This window comes from Dysidea avara, chromosome 14 (genome assembly GCF_963678975.1).
Source record: "Dysidea avara chromosome 14, odDysAvar1.4, whole genome shotgun sequence".
In the NCBI taxonomy this organism is placed as follows: Eukaryota; Metazoa; Porifera; class Demospongiae; order Dictyoceratida; family Dysideidae; genus Dysidea; species Dysidea avara.
In genome coordinates, this window is record NC_089285.1 from 10,294,306 (window position 1) to 10,317,270 (window position 22,965).

General features: G+C 37.8%; 1 protein-coding gene and 1 long non-coding RNA gene across 2 annotated transcripts; both read left to right on the forward strand.

Annotated features, from left to right (window-relative positions):
* The first annotated feature begins 2,724 nt into the window (after positions 1-2,724).
* Positions 2,725-3,948, forward strand: LOC136244957 (uncharacterized). The gene is made up of 3 exons (XR_010695670.1): positions 2,725-3,032; positions 3,226-3,313; positions 3,680-3,948. It is a non-coding gene; the product is annotated as an uncharacterized lncRNA (long non-coding RNA).
* Positions 3,949-8,724: 4,776 nt separating this feature from the next.
* Positions 8,725-22,294, forward strand: LOC136244342 (uncharacterized). The gene is made up of 4 exons (XM_066035917.1): positions 8,725-9,045; positions 14,055-14,214; positions 21,638-21,765; positions 22,044-22,294. The coding sequence occupies exons 1-4, from the start codon at positions 8,815-8,817 to the stop codon at positions 22,221-22,223; spliced, it is 699 nt and encodes a 232-aa protein (XP_065891989.1). The 5' UTR covers positions 8,725-8,814; the 3' UTR covers positions 22,224-22,294.
* Positions 22,295-22,965: the final 671 nt, after the last annotated feature.

The following is a 22,965-nucleotide window of genomic DNA, read 5'->3' on the forward strand; positions in this document are numbered from 1 at the left end:
ATGTTTGGTATTGCTATGAAAATGGACAAATGTTTTTTGAGTAGAAGCAGTTAAGTAGGTGCTGACGCATAAGATCTTGATTATACCTCTTCTGTGAAGGATCTTCTTGAAATGCAATAGATGTTGCAAAAGCAATAGAAAGAGACCACAGTCAGTGCCTCCACATGGTTTCTGCACATTAGCAAATTTGATATTGCACGGACTACAACAAAACTGTCTTTGCAGCATCTTGTATGAACTTTTGTCCCACCCTGTATATAAGGAGTCATACACATGCACTAACTTGCCCTTGCTTGTTGTTGCAGCACATACCCAATGATTTCCATTGATATGTAAAATCTGTATGCGATTAGCTGTTTGCTCCTTGTGGTCTTGGTTTTGAAGCAAAGTCAATCTTAGCCCATTTATTTTAGGAAAAGCTTCCTTCAGCAATCGCTGTGCAACATTGTTGTGCTTATCGGTTAGCATCTGACCTGATGCTAGAATTATTTTGTCCCCATTAGTCAATGAAATATCCTTAACCTTCACCCACATGTTACTGTCTTCAGATACTGCAATACTGTTATCAAATAATAACGGCTTTGGTGCTGCATACGAGTGCTCAGTGTTGATGTAGCGGAGAACATTAATTTGATCCTTGGAAGCTCCCACTGTAGCAGTCGACATCTTATTTGCAGGACCAAGAACTAGAGTAGAAACTTGACTGGAGAGTGTAGCAGAATGTTGACTGGAGAGTGTAGCAGAAGGTTGACCGGAGAGTGTAGCAGAATGTTGACTGGAGAGTGTAACAGAATGTTGACTGGAGAGTGTAGCAGAATGTTGACTGGAGAGTGTAACAGAAGGTTGACTGGAGAGTGTAGCAGAAGGTTGACTGGAGAGTGTAGCAGAAGGTTGACTGGAGAGTGTAGCAGAAGGTTGACTGGAGAGTATAGCAGAAGCTTGACTGGGGACTGTTACAGTAATAGTGAAGCTGTTATTCTCATCACGACACTGCTCCAAGTTACCATTAAAATGTGCTCCCTCTTCTTTCAAACGATACTTTGCCTTTTCAGCTAGATGTTTATAACTGACAAAAGTGTAAATACATGGCAATTCCAAACCTCCCTGTGGAAGATCACTCGAAAATCTCCTGCCACCTGTGATAGTGCAGGTAATGGACCCACCATGTAGTAGAAAAGTGGAAAACATGCATGAAAACTCGCGTGTAACGTGCCCCACAACTACATCCCCAGCCTTCTTGGTGGCGACAGCGAATGGATCAGCATGATTTCGAGGCTCTCTTGCACAATTTAGAACTTCTCCTATGGTTGAGCTTCAGATCGCTTGATAAATGTGATAACCTCTCACACAGCTCTGTATCTCAAACTTAAACATAGTGTAGTGCGAGGTGTCGTGAATCGCCAACCATGTGCTACCGGTATGGGTTCGTGCAGCGGTACACACTGCATAGCCGCCCACATGTATTCTATTTCCTTCGTGAAATTTTCACAATTATAAATTTTCACGATTATAAATTATCACGAATGCCATCCTATTCACGAAATTCGTGAAAATTTCATCCCTCGAAACCGCATATACGGTAAAAAGTTCGCATACCACAGGTTTTGGTCTTGTGGATTCGCGAGTACCAGATACATCCACTTCCAAGCACATAGCTCTGCTTCTTGCACTCCGGAATCTGTCAATTTTCCGGTCAAGACTTTCCATAAGAGCTTGTATTTCTCTAGACATGTATTCTACTTTTAACACTTCTTCATATTTTTGTTTTGCTTCTTCATCAATAGTTGTGGAATTACGTAGTGCTTTATGCCTAGCATTTGCTTAATTTCTACAAAAAATAGAAGATATGTAAAATAGTCTAATTAAAGCACAGTAATTCTTACATTATGCCTTCTCTTCCTTCTCCTAGAAATGGCAGGATTGCTGCCCCCTTTCTTTCCTGGCATGCTGCCCTTTCTTAGATTTAAAATATGCCCTTACTGCTCATATCAATCATAAAGTGGATGCACATGGAAAACATTTTTGGAACATACGTTTGATAGTAGCAGCATTGACATGTTTCGTGACAACTGCTTGCACATTCTTGATCATCATCCGATTAAACTGTTTGTTTCTTAAATCTGAAAATACCAGCATTCACGTGTTTCGTGACAACCGCTTGCACGTTCTTTGTTTCTTAAGTTTGAAAATACCATAAAGTAAAGTCTCTCAGTACTGAATATGTTATTCATACTTGACACTGAAACCCAGTGCATTTCTTCCACAGCCTCATCATCATTATCCTTCAGCAACGCATAAGCATTATGTCCAACAGCCTATACTACAAGGCTGCTGCTTCTTGCTGAAATAGAATCGCTTGCCGTTCTGGTTTACAAAAAGTATAAGGACCTGTTTTATGACCCTAAAAATTGAGAATGGACACAAAATGAAACCTCATGCTACAGGCATAGAAGAACTGGATTATGAATGAAGATGACGTGATAATTTCAGAGCTAGATAGCTAGCTATATGGTGGCTATAGCTAGCTATCACATCATTTAAGTGCACCGCCCCTTTCAAGACATGTGACTCCGGCTCATCTGATAGTAATCATGTTGCCAATTGTTAGAATGCCAATAACTATACTCCATGCATGCAGCTACAAGATACATCACATGTAGTATATACTTCTTTTACAGATTTTACTGATGAGGCCAATGCTTTATTATTAGGCTTGGATGACAGTGATGAACAACATAGCCTGTGTGAAAAGTGGAGGTCCTATATTGTGCCTGAAAGAATTCTATCTGATGTTTATGGTGGTCTGCAAGGAATTTTTGAACTACAACAGGAGATCTTTCTTCAATTTTTTTCAAGATTAACTGCTAATGAATGGAAAAACTGGACCTTGTTATTCTCGCTACTGACACTGCATGGTATACTTCCTCAAGAACACCTTATGTGTTGGCAGCTGTTTGCAAATGCTTGCAGTACCAGTAACCAGAATCAAGCAAGTATGTATTTCCTGCAAGCTTAACATTGGAACAGACACTGTAAGTACATTATATTGTAATGATCCCTTGTAGCTGGTAAATTTAACCATGCATCACGGAAAATATTTATATAAAAGATTTTGATCACTGCACCAGAACTTGTCAAATAAATACATCAGTGATTGTGAGACTTTTAACACTAAGTACTGATATGTGTATGTACAATGCTTATATTGTAATCATCTCCATATAGGTGTAGAATTGTTAAATGAATAGACCTATTTTTGCAAGTTCAATAAGTGAGACGTTGTTACAAGGTGGAAGTTGTTCACAGACCTCTGGTAAGTAGTATACATTTGTTCTGGTTCACCAGTCATAATATGTTACAAAGAGTAAACAAACAAGTACAAGGGAAATATTAAAGAATGAATTTGATTAGGGACCATATAGTACAAGGGAGGTGCAGTTATATTTAATCCCTAACTTAGTCATGGGTGTAGACTGAATTAGGGATTAAATGTCCACTAGTATATTTTCAAGTGTAGGCGACTCCCTTGTTTCAATACTTATTTCCGTAGTCCCTCGTTTTCCTTATTTTTGTCCCTGGTTTCTCTACTTGTTGATATAGACTGCTTGGATAAAAAAATTGCATATAGATAAACTGCATAGCTATTTCAGTTGATTTACTGTGATGTGTCTTGTGATAGCAAGCTGATCCAGCATCACATTTTTGATCTGAGTAATCCTGCCGTGGTACCATCAGGCTAACAGTTGATCCGAACTATTATCTCAAGATTGATAATAATGATCATCATGTAGATGCAGTTGATTCAAGTCACCAGAACTCCTGAGTCTCATACAATTTATTACTTAAATTACAGATGAATTTTGTATTACTTTAACTGCAGATAGGGACCTGCCAATTATGTTGGCATAATTATGAGCATAATAGGTACCTGAAAGCATTGAGCATAATGATAGCATAATAGGAAGAATATTTGAGCTATACTACAATCCTTAGTGGTCAAAGTATGTATCACAGAAAAAGATCGATATACTCTAATAGAACAGTCAATAACTCTAATAGAACAATCAAGCAGCTGACTGTTCTATTAGAGTATTATTATTAAAAAAGGGTACACAAAAGGCTTACAGCCTGTACAAGATGGTCGCCAAAACACATACACAGTTCAGCAAACTAAAACAACTGTAAGGACAAAATTTCATATGGGATTGAGTTCCAAACAAATGGTGCATTTATGTAGAAGGAATATCTGAATGCATTGATGGAAGATCGAGTCTGCAAAGTCAGTGAATGAGATCGTGTAGTGTCAGTGTTAAAATTAAAGTGGTGACAGGAATTGATTGGAGGTAGTGTCTAATCACTGGAATGGACTACTGGACTGACATTTTTTTTGGTTGTACACATTTTAAGGGTGGGATTACTGTATATTTGGATGACTTGTGACAACACTTCAGCACTGAGTGGTGAGTGTGATTCTAAAGGGTAGTTGTGATAAGCCAAATGGGTTAAATTAAACATATTATATTCACTGCTTGATAGTATCTACTCTACTGTATAGCAGATGCTAACATGTAGGTATACCCAGAAATGTTTCTCTCTATTGTGATACAACTTCCTATTAACAGCTAAATGGCATCTTATACAGTTAACAGAATGCAGACATTTCATTCCAGTAATGAAATATGAGTAATTATGCAATGGGATCTAGTTTGTGCATTCACACACACCATCTATGTAACTATGTTATAAAAAGGTCCAGTGATTAGACACTGCCATTGATTAGAGTTTGTTCATGCATAATGGAGTGCACCATAAAGACACTCTGGTATTGTTGTCGTGATGCCAGCGTAGGCCACTTCAGTTCCTTCAAGCAGTCATCAGTGTGCTTACTCCACCTGTACAAAGTGGAGTCATATCTACTCTTAATCCATCAAGCAGCTCTATGCTGAACAGACTCTAAAAAGTTGATATTCTTGGTGTACATAGCACAATGCAGCCTATTTAAGCATAGTGAAGCTTTCTGAGCAATTTTCTGACATGATATACATCATGCATTTTGAAGAGCAAAGATTTGCTTTAGCCACCTATTGTGTGCCCATAACTACAAATTTAATAGCAAAACATGGGAAACGAGGCATAAAGCATAATTTGAGCATAATTGGTGGATGCCTAACTGTAGAGAAGCAGTACACACAATGTATATACATGTTATCTACTGATAATAATTGTGTTCACATGTGGACATAATTCTTCCAGAGATGTATATGCAACTACACAAACTGGTGATATTGTAAACCACACACTAGTTACCGTATACATAAAAGTGTAATTTTTGTGGATGACAAATTTCAGGATTTTCACACCATAGATCTATAATTAGCCCTGATAATCAGTATTTTTTTTCCAGGATGAAAATTTTTTCAGGAAGCTAATCAATTAAAATACGCAAAAATTATGTGCCTTCCATCATAATTATTAACCGTTACTCATAAAAAAAATTACATCAGAAATGTATTTTTAATTCCAACGCTGTCAACAGGCTAAGTCAATAGCTGGATCTTGTAAATTACACCTGTGGTGGCTTGTTCTGGATCATCTTATACAGAACGAAGTAACAAGAAAGTTTATATCTGATCCCAAACAGTGTCTGACTAGAAGGATGACCACCCTCTCTACCTCATGTATTTGCCCATCATACATTCTGTTCCAGATGATATACAGCATTGAGCCAAAGGGGAGGAGGCATAAGAGGTGGCTAAAGGGTTACATCAAAAAAGATTTCTACATATGCAGTATAATAGTCTGAATTAAGTTATTTTTGGCAACAAGTACTATTGAATATATGGACATACACAGACACCTATCTTAGCACTTATTGTAACTTAGCAATAATCATTATTATAACTTAAACTAGGCACTTAGCTATGCGTACGTACTGTGTACTGATTAGCGTTAAAACCCTGTCGGGTGATTGCTGATTAAAAATAATAAACACAGACAGATATGTATGCAGAGATTTGTATAAAACCAGTCAGTGACACAAAGGCCCTGCAAATGTCTTGTTGGTAGTTATTGCTCAAACCTAATATCAAATAAATTATGTGACCCAATACATTTGGGCACATGCAAAATTTGTGGGAATTCTCAATTGAAAATTTCAGTGATTTTTTAAAATTAACTTTTGCATATTCTGATAAAGCAACTATTAAGCCTTCTTGCTGTGAAATTTCACACCAATAGCTTCTTTTATCTAGGAGATATACTCAATTATATCAGACCATGTAGTAGTTTCACTATGCATGGGACAACAATTAACTTACAAATTGGGTGATTTGTTCATTCCCAAAACCAAACATTTTCTTGTCTTTAGACAATAATACAAGTGATTTAATTGAGAAAAAGCACAAAACACATGATTAAACTCTCAAGGATCTCTTCATTAATTTAATGGTGATTTTTGTCAACAAAGTGATTTGTCATCAATTTGTCACATCTGATCACTATACAGTTCTATAAACTGATAATGAAAAGTTAGTTTGCAATGTATTAGACAGTAAATTGGCCATATCTTTGGAATGCTTCAACATATCATCACAAAATTTTCACACAAGGTAGATAACCACTCAGTGCTTCATTGTAGCTATAAAATAGAAAATTGGCCAATGTGCCCAAATGTATGGTTTTCCAAAATAGGGTCACATATAAACCATGCTTTTGAATTTAACTTAATTTGTTGATGTCTTTGCAATGGTGAAATTTCTGTCAAATAAGTCTAGGATTTCTCCTTATGGTTACGGTAACTATCAGATAGGGGATGACAAGGTGAAAGATTCTTTGATTACATCTATACCCTTTTCCAAGTTCATAAAAAACAGTTGAAATAGTAATCAATGCTGTGTCACGCACAAGTGCTAAAATACTGCAATTTGGAAACATTTCCACATAAAATTCATAATATTTTCTGCCTGTAGATATAAGCTTACTGCCTTTAGATTATAGGTATGGCTTTCTAAAGCATTTTGCTAATCAAAATGTTTGGGTAGGTACAGACAACCAAGTACACAATGCACCCCTCTCACAATTGCACAACACCGAATACGTGCATGTTAGAATAATATAATGTTGAACGTGAAAAATTTTGAAATTTGAACAATACAAGATTGAATCTGAGAGCATTTTCAATGAAAATTGTGTATATGAATTAAGTATTGCCATATATATTAACTACACAAGTGGATGAATGAAGCCCTTTAAACAAACCAATGCACTTCATTGTATATATGTATAGGTGCAGGCAGATTTGGAAAAATTCCATAACAGAACCAACTACATGTTTCCAGTGAATGTTCTATTAGAGTAGTTAGCTGACTGCTCTACTAGAGTATCTCGATCTTGTACACCTCCAATGCTGATCCGGGTCCTTGTTACATAAACTTTAGCATAAATCCACTGATAATACCTTAATTGGAAAGATGTTTATAAGGTGGTTTTATGAGTATTTGTATTATTAGTGATCAAATAATTATGCTAAGACAAAATTTCATTATAATACTCAGCATATTGATCAAGTAAAACCTAAATATGAAGGGGGGGGCTTCAGCCCCCAAAGCCCCCCCCCCCCCCCTGGATCCGCCCCTGTGTACAAGGTACTGTCCTAAAACAAAACACATACAACCACTAAACACACACAAAATAACACTTACAAAACAAATCAACAACAATAACTGCATTTAAAAATTACAACAAAAATGTTTGTAAATAGCGTGGTGAAAAACAGAACAGCTCTCAATTCCCAGACTACTGCTTGGTACTTTGTTAAGAGTATCGTCTAGCATTGATTGATGAAGGTGGGGGTATGAGGATTAGTTGTGTACATGCAGGGGTGGATCCAGGCGAGGATCCAGGCGAGGATCCAGGGGGGGTTCCACTTTTGAAAGAGCCTTTCTTACTCGAGATACTCTAATATAGCAGTCACAGTAGTCTTTTGAGGAGCAGTGTAGCAAGCTATGTATCTAGTTATAAATAAGGATGAGGCCTATATGGTAAGGGGCAGCTATTGACCTTTTTTTTTTTTTTTTGGTCTTCAACTTACAGCTAGGCTGAACTTGCAATTCCAGAATGGAACCCCCCTTTTTAAAAGTCTGGATCCGCCCCTGACATGGGAATACATTTTGTTAGGTTGCTTGTCTGATTTGATCGGAAAGAAATAAAATGCAATGCAATATAATAATTATGGTGAAGGAAGGACTGGCAAGAAGCCTCGGTTAGAGTCCTATAGTAACCCAATATGTGTAGCTATCCAGGGGGGGGCTCCAGGATTTTTGGTGACTGGTTTCTCATGAAGAGGGTGAAAACCCAAAATAATAGATAACTACAAGCTGAGTATAAGTGGTCTAAGCAGCAGTGTGCTAGGTAGGTAATTAAGGACTTTTATGTGGCTGTTAGTGTTCCGGCAGTCACGTGATTAAAAATAAAAGGTCCTGCAGCCCCCCTACAGTCTATTTCCAGTTGGTTGACTAGAGAAACAAAGTGTTAAAAGTCACGTGCTTGAAAGTAGCCAATGAGATCAGCAGCCTTCAGTTTAAACTAGTCTGGTGTGAAATTTCATTGGTTATTTCTATTCACGTGATATTTTTGCATTTGGCTTACGTGGACAACCAACCTGAAATAGACTGTATCCGCCACTACTATTATTAATTTTGACGCTGTAAGTAGTGTCTCACGTGAGCTGTCCAGACCACAAAGTTTGGTATTCAGACAGTGAGCCTGTCGTCTGGGGGTGTACGTGTGGTATTGAGTCGTCTCAGTAGTGAAGTTATGGCCTGTTGCTGTGTTGGGGAGAATCTTTGCCGATGTTTATTCCTTCGCCGTAAGAAGGGAATTTGCTTACAAGGGTGGCAAACAATTCACAACCATTTACAAACAGTTTTGCCGACAGAAGATATCGATAAAAATAATTTTACCGTTGTCCAATACAAGAACCTCCGTCTCAAGATTTATGGCAGGATAGTAGTGGATGAAGTCATATACACACTAGTAAAATGGGAAGTAAGTGTGATAATTGAGAGGCCATGATACCATAGATTATATTTATATGGTGATAGCTATGCACGTATCAATACAGCCACACCCGCTCGCGCAAGCATAGCCATAGCCGGTGGAGATTGTGCAATTAATAGTTCAAAGGACCTCACCATGCTTAAGGTTACGGCATAGTTTAAAATGCGTGGGCGGAACAAATTACAAAACCTGCTTTAACCCAAGCAGGGATAAATAATTTCAACAACTGTGTTGTGTTAGCAATACAACTAATTGTGCTTGTTTGTTTTTACTACAGAACAACAACTGTCCTTGGGTGTGTGGTCTACAATAGAGTGATGTTTTATAAAAACGCGCCGCCAAAAACCAGACCAACAGATTACTGAATCCTTATAATTTCAACACAAGTGGCTAAACAACTAAAATATCTAGGTCCTGTGGAAGCGATTTTTTTAAGTTACTGGTAGTATAGACGTTTTATTGAACTTTTTCGAGTGAAACAAGCTCTTTGAAGGCTTGTATCTGAGTCACTGGGGAGAAACACGCCAAAAACGCTTCCACAGGACCTAATAAATTTAATATACAGTATCACTATGCCCCAGAAAAGCCAATAGAGCCTACAGCTTTTGCTGTATTTGGCGGCGGAAAAACATGGTAGTGACAGCTGGAGCTGAGCGATGTACGGGCTGGCTTACTTGTGTTACTACAACAAATTGTAATGTTCCACCTGCCTCAAACTACACTGTAGCTACATAAAAACATTCAATATGAAGGGCTTCACCTTCATTTAAAACTTTTCACGCTGCTAGACTGGTTTTATGGGCTTCTCAAAAAGTATCGATAGGCATTCAAAATTTTGAATGATTGCCCGTGACTATACCGTAACCTTAAGGTAAGTAAGGGGGTTTCCGGACAGCTGGGTATTCCGGACACTTCACTTTTAATCCGCTACTGAAGGATGGAATAGAAACCGATCAGGCTATGGTTTATGTACCTAAGTACCCTACTTGTGTACTATAAAATACTGAAGTTTTGTTTCGATAGCTTTAAGGATTACCGAGATACATCACAATTTGCTTGCGCGTGTAAAATATTTTTGTGTAAAAACTTTCACTACGCATGTTAACAGGAGATTGAGGGCACCATTTGTACTTCTAAGCCACCATAGGCATCACAAATGATCAGTCACACTATTCAGTGAACGGATATATGATTTAGAGATAGTACAACTGGAATCCAAGCCCATTACCTGCGACGTGTTAACTGGCACGCGCAATCAACACAACCAGCATCCCGGAGAAGCCCCAAGCAAGGATCCGCGGAGCCACACTACTTAACTATGCTGTTTCAGTGTTAAGGCAAGGACTGATACAGATTTCCAGGCAGTAGATCAAATGTCGCATCTTCGAAAGCGCTGCAAGACACTCGCATGGTCCGAGCAAGGCTGGTAGCAGTTCTGCTCCTTAAAAATCGCTGTCATCAACAAAGTAACCAGACAAATAGAATGCTTTGAGTCTCTGCTGGGCCATGACACTCAATAGAGTGCAGCATTTCCCATAACAATGGCAGGTACGCCTTTTTTAAGGGTGCTCTGTACAGTTCGTACAAAGCTTCCCAAGACATAGTCTGTTTTGCACTAAAAGAAATATTATGGTCACTTAATTAGTCTGTGACATGTTGACACATTTTAGTACCCATAAATTAGGTATCCCATAGCAACAAGCACACGCATCTTGCTATTCTACACCCTCTCACTCAAATTAGAACTACTCCATCATTTTTAATCCAATGGACATGAAATTTTCACACAAGCTACTTTAGCAATTTTGCCAAAGAAGAGCGTTTGCCATTTTTAAATAGCAAGTTCAGATGATGAATAGCATGGAAGTAAAGAAAAGGATTTCTGGGAGTGTCAACCCAAAAGATAAATATGTGATGAATGAGAAGCTAAAAGACAAAAATAAAAACGCACAATGGTTTGTGCTGTTTAGCATAGTGTATCATAAAAGTATCAAGGCTCTAGTGTGTAAACTGTAGGACTAGTTCTAGTATAAAGGGAAAAACTGTAACTCATGTTCTAAAGCAAATTTAGGAGTTGGGTTTGGACTAAACTGTGTACTAGTGTTAGCATATATCCAGTAAAAAAGTACAGAACATTTGCTAAAACCATTTGTAAGTTATAGAACAAATTAAATTTCACTGGAAGCCATATAAGCGGACTGTACAGAGCACCCTAAATTTTTGGCGTTTTCTCAAACTGCAAATTTAAACTGCTCTTTCTCCTAGCACCCTACACTTTACCATCCACAATTTATACCACCGATAGTCTAGTTCATTAGCTATAATTCGGCACTAAGCATTTTAGAATCCGTTTTTCTCTCGAGAATTGAACAAATTTTTAATACATGTGCAAACTTTGTCCGGGAACGCCCGCCCCTACCTTATGTATGAGGCGTTATGCCCCCCCTCAGGCCACCCAGTACATTAGCACATTAGGATGGAAATCCCACCCAGGAGGGGGGAAGTGCTTAGTATAGTCTCGCGTGCCGCAAACGGTAATTTGTGTGGGGGTGTCACGGGTGTACTGTCTGGCACGCAAGACTAGGGGGAGTCACAGCATGGGGTCATGATGTAAGTGCATATAGTTTGCACCATTGTTGAATGCGGGAGGCAACTCAAGTTATAACAATAGTACTAGCTGACATTGTATGCAGTAAACAATATACCACATGTTAATCATTCAGTTGTCATGACAGTTACTTTGTTCAGCTATAACTTGCAAGATTTATATTTGTACAAAAGATTGTAACTAGTATAGAGAACAGAAAAGGAAATAGTCCAACATTCCTTTGCTCATATCAAATTAGGTAGTAAACGAGCCCACAAACCACCTTATACCATAAAACTATCTGTGTGATCATGACAGTTGTACAGCTAACAGCATAATGGAGGATTTGGGGGATCCCTGTGCATGGCCTAGTGGAACAATGGAATGGCAACTTGTAATAAACGTATTCCAAATTGTTGTAGACAACTAATACCACAAGAAATTGCTCATCTGTGTATAAACTGTCACACACACACACACACACACACACACACACACACACACACACACACACACACACACACACACACACACACACACACACACACACACACACACACACACACACACACACACACACACACACACACACACACACACACACACACACACACACACACACACACACTTGACTGCCTGTCCCGGATTCTGCTTCGATCTGGTCCCTTACCACCCTTGGGAGACACTAGCCAAGGGATGCTGGGTGACCTAATTGTAAACAATTTATTTAGGCCAGATGTATGAATGGACTCCTATAAGGGGCTGCTGATAATAGCAGGGTCTTATAGTCCAGTGTATACATGGCATTAACCCTATTGTTGCCTTGCAAAACCAACTCAAGGGCACTCTGACCCTGCCTGGTTTCCTCCATACGATGAAGACCAGCGCTGCTACTATTAGTTACACCACCAGAGTGGCATGTTACCAGGCCCACCACAAGGAGGTTGGTAGTGCGTTTACACGTACACATGCACGTGCTGCACACTCACACACACACACACACACACACACACACACACACACACACACACACACACACACACACACACACACACACACACACACCAATTAGCAAAAAGCATAATGTTAAACCTAACCAGCTAGTATATGAGAAATGATAGCTGTATGAACACAGTGAAATATTTTTAAATTTCATTTCAGTATAAGACATGGGTACAGCAGGTTTTTGTGAATGTCCTTTGCAATTCGGCTTCACACAGACAATGATGAAAAATACATGTTTGGTTCCATATTTGTGTTAACAGAGGAACGTCGTACTTGTACACATATTATAGTAATGAAGAGCAGCCTCGACATTAATTTTGTTTTGTGATTAACAAAGTATATATGAAACAGTTGAAAATATCAGTCATTTGTAATTAATATTTCTTTGGTGAAGCTTCCATAATACCTATATAGCTAGCAATTTAAAGTTATTCACGTGTAAGTAATGTAAAAATACAAAGCAATTATAAAATCTAGACAAGTGCATGCCTAGAGCCAACTTACCCAGCTATAATGTGAGCTGTGAAAAATAAGCAGTTAACTATTTTAATGACAACATTGGCATTATCATTGCAGCCATTTCTTAATTGCCATATTTAATTACTAGGGGAAAATGGAGTTTTATGATAATGTAGTCCGGACACTGGTCAAATTGCATAGATATGATTCTGCTATTTTCCTGGACACAGTGTCCCATCAAAGTATAAGGAGAGAGCTAAAGGGAGTTGGCTTATCTGGTATTCTACCAACTATAGCACTTACTTGGTTGCTAGGAGATAAGGGAGTGACCGCAAAAAATTACTATTGCCAACCCTCTGGTGTACTGTAACCACTTACAGCTGCATCAAGGCATTTGACATAATAACAATATTAGGTCCTTTCTAATATGCTGTAGTGGATACAATAGGCCATCTTCCATGTCCAGTCATTTTAGGCAACTGTCTGGCCAATTCTGATTTGTCAGAACATTGTGGCAGGACAACTGAAATTTCTTATCACAAGCTCTGCAACCTTTTGTGCCCTTCTTTTGTTTAAGGTCCCAAAAAACTCAAATTCGTCACAATTGACATGCACCATTCTATCATAGAGGTATGAAACTTTCCTGGTACAAGGTCAAAGGATGTTGTTTTTCATGCAGTAGTATAGTTGGCACTGCTCATCACATGTATCCCATTCAAAATTATTTTTATCATAAAGTCTTTGACGTGTTAGGGGTATGGCTTGACTACTTTTGATGCCAAAACATGCAATGGGTACAGGTGACCAAAAGTTTGGGTGTGTGAATTGTCAAGGAGTAGATGATATTTGTACTGCTAATGAAATGATAGCTTTGTGTATAGCTATTTGAAAACAATGTTATAGGTTATGTGCAGTATGTTGTGATTTTACTCATGCATCACACTAGTATTACCACATCGAGCGATATTCCATTCAGATGCAAATTGATAACCTGAGAGCAGGAGTGTGTTTCATACAACACCAGGCAGCAGGCACCACTTATCAGTATGGTTTGACTGAGACAGGACCATGGGTATCACTACCACCAGGTGCATCTTTTGAAGACAGTGAGTCATATGTACATAGTATGTGTAACTATGCACCAAAGCAGCTGAGCTGTGCAGTGCAACCTTCAATAACGATCAAATATGGTGACCAATAATGAAATGCAGCAATATAAATTACAGTAAAGTTACAGATTAACTGATGTAAACATTATTGGCCCAGTGGTGTGTCTACACCCAGGCCTGTTCCCTGGTTTAATTTGACTTGTGCCCTGGTAAATGCTAGTGTTTTGCTATCACTGTTGAATAACCACTTTTAACATTAATGATTGTAAAGAATAACTAGCACAACTTACACAACTCTAATCCATGTCAGCTCAAGCCCTTCTTTCCAAAGGGAGAAACGGCAATCTTGCCAAGGTTTCAATTGTGGTATTGCCATTGTAAGGCACTTATTAAACGGAAGATTGTGTGACTACCAACTGCAACATCATGACAGGGACTGAATGAATGCTTATTGTGTTGAATAGCCCCCAGTGATGGATTAAGAATTTATTTAAAATTCATATGTGAACAGATGCGAGCAAGTTTTGAGACATGTACCTGTATGGCTGTGTGGTGCCTTGGTAGATGATAGCTAGCTACTGACTAGTCAAACCATACAGTATGGAGTACTTGTTTAGTCAGTGTATGTTTTAACCCCCTTAGAACCGCGCCTGTATACAACCATTTTTGAAAATTCAGTTATATTGTCTTTATCTTCCTGAGGCATTATTTTACACTAATAAAGGTCTGGCTAACAGAAACGACTTGTTTATTTGACATTAATACCGTATTTCTATAAATATAAGCTGCGAGAAATTTTCACGAGTTAAATTTTCGTGTTAAAAAATTTTCACCTGTGTCCTCAAGCGACGAAAATTTTTCATCAACTTGCATATTTGTGCATGTATACTCCATTTAATGTGTCCTGTAGTAGCTAGTTGTCTATCAGGGAATCAGATGGCATCATTACCAATGTGCGGCGAAATAGATCGGCAGCTCCCTTCTCTCCTAGGATGAGGGAGGCCTTTGTTTTTAAAAGACCGCAGCAACCTCAATCCAGGTGGCCAGAAAGCGAATTCATTCAACTTCTCGAATATTACGTTGGTAAAAAAATTTCGCGTAATAAATTTTCGTCGGATGCTAGCTTCGACGAAATATTTTTAACGGTTTATAAATATAGAAATATGGTAGGTGATTTCATTCCAAAGTTATAATCATTTTTACAAGTGTAAGTAGTTAGAAATTGTATATTCAATTAGAGATCATATTAAAATGTAGGGGAACAAGGGAGAGGTCACCTACACCTGCAGACATACTAGTGGACACTTAATCCCTAATTTGGAGTCTATGGACTTTATCCACAATGACGTCATGAGCACAAGCTGGCTGTGTTTTTTGGAGGGACTAATGTACAGGTGCCTATAGAGAAATTTTCTTGATCAATCATATTCAAAGAAACTGACCAGTAGCCAACAGGTATGGGTATAAAGTAACAAACACATTGCAAATGAGTATTATTTCAAAACATTTCCCAATATGCTATACAAATCGTTTATTGTATTGTCTTGTAACTATACCTGTTGCTTAGAGCTTGATATCTTCTTCCTTGGCAGAAATATGATCAATCAAAACAACGATTTCTCTATAGGCGCCTGTACATTAGTCCCCCAAATAATGTGGCCATCTTGTGCTCATGACATCATTGTGGATATAATCCATACCCATGACTGAATTAGGGATTAAATGTCTAATAGTATATCTGCTGGTGTAAGCGACCTCCCTTGTTTCCCCTTTTTTTTCTATGATTCCTAATTGATATTTAAAATTCCTTTTTTTTTGTAACATCATTATGACTGGTGATCCTGCAAATACTGCATCAAAAGAAAAGATGGTGCCAGAGTTTGTGTTTTTGTCTGAATGTGCACCCCAACTATCATTACTGACTTGACGGTGTAGTGACCATTACACTTTGCTTTCAGCTCTATGTTCAGCCCATTACACAGCGCTACAAGCGAAGAACAATAGAAATGTCTCTGAAATCATTGTCACAAAATATGGATGATTTGCACACCCCGACTATCAATTACTGAATCGAAAGTCCATCATGCTTTGCTTTTAGTGACCTAGCACGAGGATCTTCGTGGATATTAACGAGGATATTTGTGGGTATTAAAAACAGAGGTAAAGCCACGGTTTCTAAAACACGAAGATCTGAGGGTATGGTCTCTAACTGACTTTGAAAATGAAAGCATTCTATATGGGATTATTGTGGGATCAGTCATTTTATAACCGTCGCACATGAGTGTGAAAGAGTAAACATATTTTTGTCAAAGAGAAATCGAAGCTAGCACCTTATCGCTACTTGCTGAAGACAGATGCTAGTGAAAATAATTGTCTTGACAAGGAAACTGACCAGTTGCTGCCATCGCAAGTGCCATGGTGTCACAACAGTGTGAAGAACGTGTGAATTAACATAACAGTTGGCTTGAGTGAATACAATGATAACAGATTGTCAGTTTTTTATTGAGTGTTTTTGATAAAACAAAACAGACTATAGGGTACAACAACTAATACAAATTATGTATTTATCTACTTACTCTACCTACTACTACTAGTACTACAACTACAAGCAGGAGAATACAACTATGGGAAAATGGGATTGTCATCAATATAAATGCCCTGAAGTGCCCAATATCTCAAGAAGTCATATTAATATGGTGCAACAGCAATATAGTAATATAATAAAGACCAGACTGGGTTTCACAGACCACACCCACATTACAAATAATGCAAAATAACCATTCTACAAAAAAGCTTACCCATCTAGGTATTTGGTTAAATGCTTCTACAGTTTAATTGAAGATGAAACGTGCTTAAAATACTCTAGAAAACAGGGTGGCGCTAAACAGAATTTTCTGGACTTATCCATTCATCCGAGCTACAATGTTAAACGGTACCTCCCATAATCAAATTGATTTATAAAAGGAATGGAGTGGTCAAACTCGTGTTGGCTTGGGTGATTACACCCACTGTAGACTATTAGCCTGTAATATACTTAGGAGAGCATAGCAAATCAATGATCGAAAGTGAGATTTGCGATGCTTGAGATCTTTTCTGCTAGCAGGTTTGTAACCATTTTAAGAACCTGCTAGCAAGTCCTTTAGTGGATTTTAAAGACCTTATTATGTCTCAAAGGTCAAAATATCTTATGCATATCATTTTCTAAGCTATTTTCAACCCGTTGCACAGAACAACAGTAGAAGAAGCGCCTCTGCAATCAATCCAGTCATCACAGAAAATACAGACAATTCCCATTTATAAACATAGGGAAGCTATTGTGCTACTGCAAATCGACACCTTGGGTTGTCAACAAAAAGAAATGAGACACAAAGGAGGACGAAGGTAAGTCCATGATGCATGCATTGTATGTACTGTGGTATGTCAAAAGGCACGTGTTGGGTTGAAGTGACTAGAAAATACCATTGAATAAAATTTTCTTTTTAAAATTTTGTAGCAATCTATTGGAAGCATTTAGGGTTGTACTGAAAGCACTTGGCTTGGTTATGCTTAACCAACACTGCCAAGGCACCAGGATGATTGTGACTAATTATACAGTATAGTAGTACTGTATATTAGGGATCATGGAGGTTTGGGTTTTCTGGCCAAATATATCACCCAAAAACCAGCCACCCTTGATACCAGTGGGCAGGTAACTTAATAAAATTTCATGGCTAATGTACTTTGAAATGAAATGACCTATTGACTTTAAGTAAAACCAAGCTGTTTCTTTCAGCCAGGCCATTATTTTTGAACCATGTTTTAACAGTATAAAAACAAATTGACATTGTGCTACTTCAAAAACCAGGCACCCATGCATCACTTTCTAGCTAAATAGACATGACTAAAACATGGGAAAAACTTACCCCAAACGTCTATTTATCACAGTTACCCACTCCAAACAATATCAGATGCTGCAATGACAGTAAATAAATCTCTAAACGTCGTATCGAAGCTTGCATAAGGTATTAAGCACTCTGCAAAATTGCTCTTGAACTTCATTCTTTTTGTGCTGGATTAAACGGGTATTCTTCGTGGTGGTATGGCTGTATTAGTCTTAAACCCGGACAGAGACTATGGCTGTATAATGAGCCAAGATACAAGCTTCAAGACTTGTTGAAGAGACACTATTATTAATAGATTTGTGTTCAGGTTAATTGCTGCAACTAGTTTCACAGCTGCTTCTCAGTGTAACAGGTGATGGGAAGTTATGAGCAGGCTTCGAAATCACACCACATTGCACTTGATATCACACCACATTGTACTTCATCGGCTAGTAAGGTTCACTGCAACAATAAATTCATACTGTATTAATTATACTTCAACAATTTTAAGCACAGGGCTTGTTGTTGGCTTGAACACGTTTAAAATCACGTTCAGACCTTTGTTATGCGTATTGTAGTTTTGCGGATGCTATGCTATGAGCTATATACTGGTAAATACACATTTTAGACTGTTTGAGCCAGTCTGCGTACGAATCCGTTTCCCAGTCTGTTCTGTGTTTTAGTCATGTCCTAGCTAGGTAATCAATCACCCATCTGTATATTCATATTAATGCAATGCTATTGTAAATAATTTATCTGGATAATTAGATTAATAATGTAACTAAGTGCATTTCACAATTTGTGAATTAGTTTATATAATTTGGTAATTATGTTGCTATGCACTGCTAAGAAGGAATATTTCAAACAAACCACAAATTACTAGTGCATAAATGAATGTTCTGAAATTCAAAGGTTCAAAGGTTCAAAGGTTCATTTGTTTAGGAGCATTTGAATACAAATAAGCATGGGCCACACCCTTTTCACATCACCCCTATTTCTGGTAGCCCATGAAGCAATTTTTTGGTTGCTTTATGCCTAAATAAGCATTCGTAACATCTTCAGTTACCTGTTTTTCAAGCTGGTATGAATAAACCACCTCAAGCAAAAACTTGTCTACCAGGAAGGTGCTGAGTATTTCTCATAACTATATAGGCTACTTTTAGCATAACCTGTTTTGCTCATATAGGTGCAGGAAACAAACAGATATACAAACAAAAACATACATACATACATGCATATATACATACAGTGGAACCTCAGTTACCTGGAACCCACTTATCCGGATTCTCGGTTAACTGAACTACGAAAATGACTGCTCTATTAGAGTAGTGACTGTTCTATTAGGGTAGTTGATTATACTGAAAGTTTTAAAACTGTTCTTTATGCTACTTTAAGATTATTTATATACAGTTTCAGAGATATGGACTTTTCAGACTTATGGACCACCACTGGTCTCAAGGGGTTCAGATAACTGAGGTTCCACTGTACATGCAACACACACGATTTTCAGAAAACAATTTCAGATAAGTTTTATGTGGGTGCACTTGGTTTAATTAATAATGCTCCAAGACAAAAATGATAAACTAAATGTGACCTGCTGAGTGAAAACCGGCTTTTTTTGCATAATTCTATCTTGCTATAAAAACATATTGAAATAAACTGGGTAAAAAATATGTGTGCTGTATAAAAAATTTATGCATGTTTAATTGCTGCTGTATGTACTGAAACGTAGCTCGGTTCAATAAAACCGATATACCACCAAACTCTCCTGTTCATGGGGAATAAGAAAATTGTTGTTTCAAGGTCATACACTGATTGGTATTTGAGTTATGGGTGGTTATTCATGATACGGTAGAAATAAAGTTTATTGTCACTATTTCAGTGTTGGAATGACCTTCTTCTTTGTCCACACTGAGGCGTGCAGGGAAAACACTACCTTGATTGATGGGCCAGTTCATGGTGAACAGACTGAGTCAAACTCTGTAATTTGTAGCTTGTTTTAGTCGTGTGTTATGATTAATTAAATAAGCACCCTGTAATTTATTTGCCAGATTGTTTGCTGTACAAATCGAGTTTATTCCTGTTCCATCTATCTAGTGCTATAACTCCAATACCATTCATCACAAAAGGCTGAAACTTTGGTTGTCCATTCCTTTGTTACTATAGATAACAGAGAAGTAATAAAATGAAATTCGAGGAATGTGCATTGCTCAGTGGGTCACAAATTATACTCAGTCTCTGAGGCAGCTGCCGTTACCTCAATGGTAACATGGGTACATAGTTTATCATATAGTATGATAGTGACTGCATAGTAGGGACCACAAAGGAGTAGGCATGGCCAGCATCCCCCAAAAAACAGCCTCAGACAATGATGATGCAGTATTGTTTAGGTAGAATTAAGCCCAAACAAGCTTTCAGATCGAACCGAAACGCTTTCAATAAGTTGCTACGGAATTTAAAAAAAAATTATTCAACAGAATTTTCTACAGACTGCCTGACTGACTGACTGATGCCTTCAGACAAGCGTAACTTGATGACGGCTAAGGCTACGGGCTTGATTTTTTCACTGTTCTACATTGCTTCAGCCCGAGAGGTGCCTTTTGACATACCGCAGTACGTACAATGGACTTACCAGTGTCCTCCTTTGTGTCCCATTCATCTTTGCTAACAGCAAAAAGTGTCAATTTGGTGGTAGCACATGATGGCTTCCCTTCGTAACGAAAATCGTCTGTATTTTTCATGTGGCTACTTCGATTGCAGAGGTTTTTTTAAAACAGTTTTTGATTTGTACTGCTGTGTAACAGGTTGAACATAGCCAACAATGAAGCGTAATGGGTACTTCACTTTTCAGACAATAATTTATGTAACTGGGCATGCGGCGCCATGCAACCCTTTCTTTCTGTATGCGTGGGTTGCAGAGATGCTTTTCAAACAGTTCTATATTCGTACTGCTGTGCAACGGGTTGAACATAGCTGACAATGAAGTGTAATGGATACTTCAATTTTCAGACAATATAGCTGGGGTGCACGGTGCCATTTCAAATGCCGTATGCGTCACCAATCATAATAAAATTATTTACTAAAAAAGTTAAGAAACTAGTATTTCAAAATAATTATTTGGAATTTATAACTAGAGTAGGGACCATAGCACATCAATAAAAAGTACTGAAACAAGCTGGAGTAGTGCATGATATTAAATTACAGTAAAACAATAAGAATTCTTATATCCTACTGTTCATTTCCATTATGGTAGTTAGAGCACAGTAGGGATATAACACTTCTTATTGTTTTACTGTGATTTAATATCGTGCACTACTCCAGCTTATTTCAGCACTTCTTATCTATGTGCTATGGTCCCTACTCTAGATATAAATTCCAATTTTTTTGAAATACTTGTTATAATAGCAATGCCACTGGTTGTGTGCAATGTTGGATATCACTTACTACAGCTATATTTCTTTAGGGTATATATTACATTATATTATATTGTAGCCATGGTTGTAGCTAACAATTTACACAGTTGTTGTACACCAGTACCTATATTCTCTTTATCTTAACAGCTTTCATTGATTTTTCTGGATCTGATGATTTATCAGATGTTGAACTATTTAATGGCCAGCGTGATCTATATTTGCAAGTCACAAGTGTAGATGATGGGTATATGGTGCAAGTGGCAAGAAGAGCAAAAGTAAGTGCTATATAGATAAACACAGCTCTGCTGTACAGGTGGCTCTGGAGGGGTATCTGAAGTTCAGAAACTGGCCAATCATGATCAAGATATACCTTATTATCAGAGCAGTCAACTTAATGCATTGGTCCTGGTATCACAAAAGGTTTGGATTGGAAACCAGTCACCACCAAACCTAGAGCCCCCATGAATTTTCTTTGAATACAGTATAGCTACATACAGAAAACAATAATTGTTTTGTATGCTTATAATACATGCATAATAATCTCTTATAATAGCAAGCTGATAATCTGTCACGTTTTGATCTGAGTGAGCCTAATACCATCAGGCTTGTTGTTGATCGGAATTACTATCTCATGTTTGTTAGCAGCACTACACAGATAGTTCCAGATCATACTTCTGGTTCCCCCTCTGGCAATCCTGACTATACATTTGAAATAACAACACATTCTATGTAAAAACTGTGTGTAACTACTTTTTTTTTTAATTTATGTAGCTTAAAACTAAAGAGTTAATTTTTTGCATATTATGATAGTCCAGGATTTAACTAAGTTAGTGTAAGAACAGTAAAAAGATGGTTGTGTGTTGATAACGGTCCTGAAGAAACCAATGGAGTCCACTGACAGTAGTTTGTTAATCCACAAGTAAGAAGAAAATTTAAGTTGCTTGTTCTACAGCACTGTAGTAGAATCCAGCTAGAGTGCAGAGGATCTTTGCAATTGGGAACTGGTCAGAAACATGTGATCCAGCGATTAAAGGAGTGGGACAGTTATGCCCTTTCTTTAAGGTATTCTTCAAAACTGCTTAGATGTAATAAACTTTGTTCTGTCATTGCCTACAAGGTGTGGATCCAGAAATTGGCATGGGGAGGGGAACAAACAAGCTAAGTTGTAGGTGGTTTGGGGAGAGCACTGAGATTCTCTTGTAATATTTAAGTAGCAATGATCACTCCTTAGTAGGTTGATTTTATACCTTGTAGATAGTTGTGAAGTCTTAAAATCTGGCTATGAAATTACACCAGCTATACAACAATTATTATTTTTAGAGGTGCTTAGTACATAGGAATGTGCTGGGTGACAATTTGACAGCTATTTTAACTGTAGTTTAGGTATAATATTAAAATGGAGGTAATATGTGACCAGATTTTACAGAACCGAAAATGAACTTTGTAAGTGTTATCAGTTGTGCAACATGGCCCCT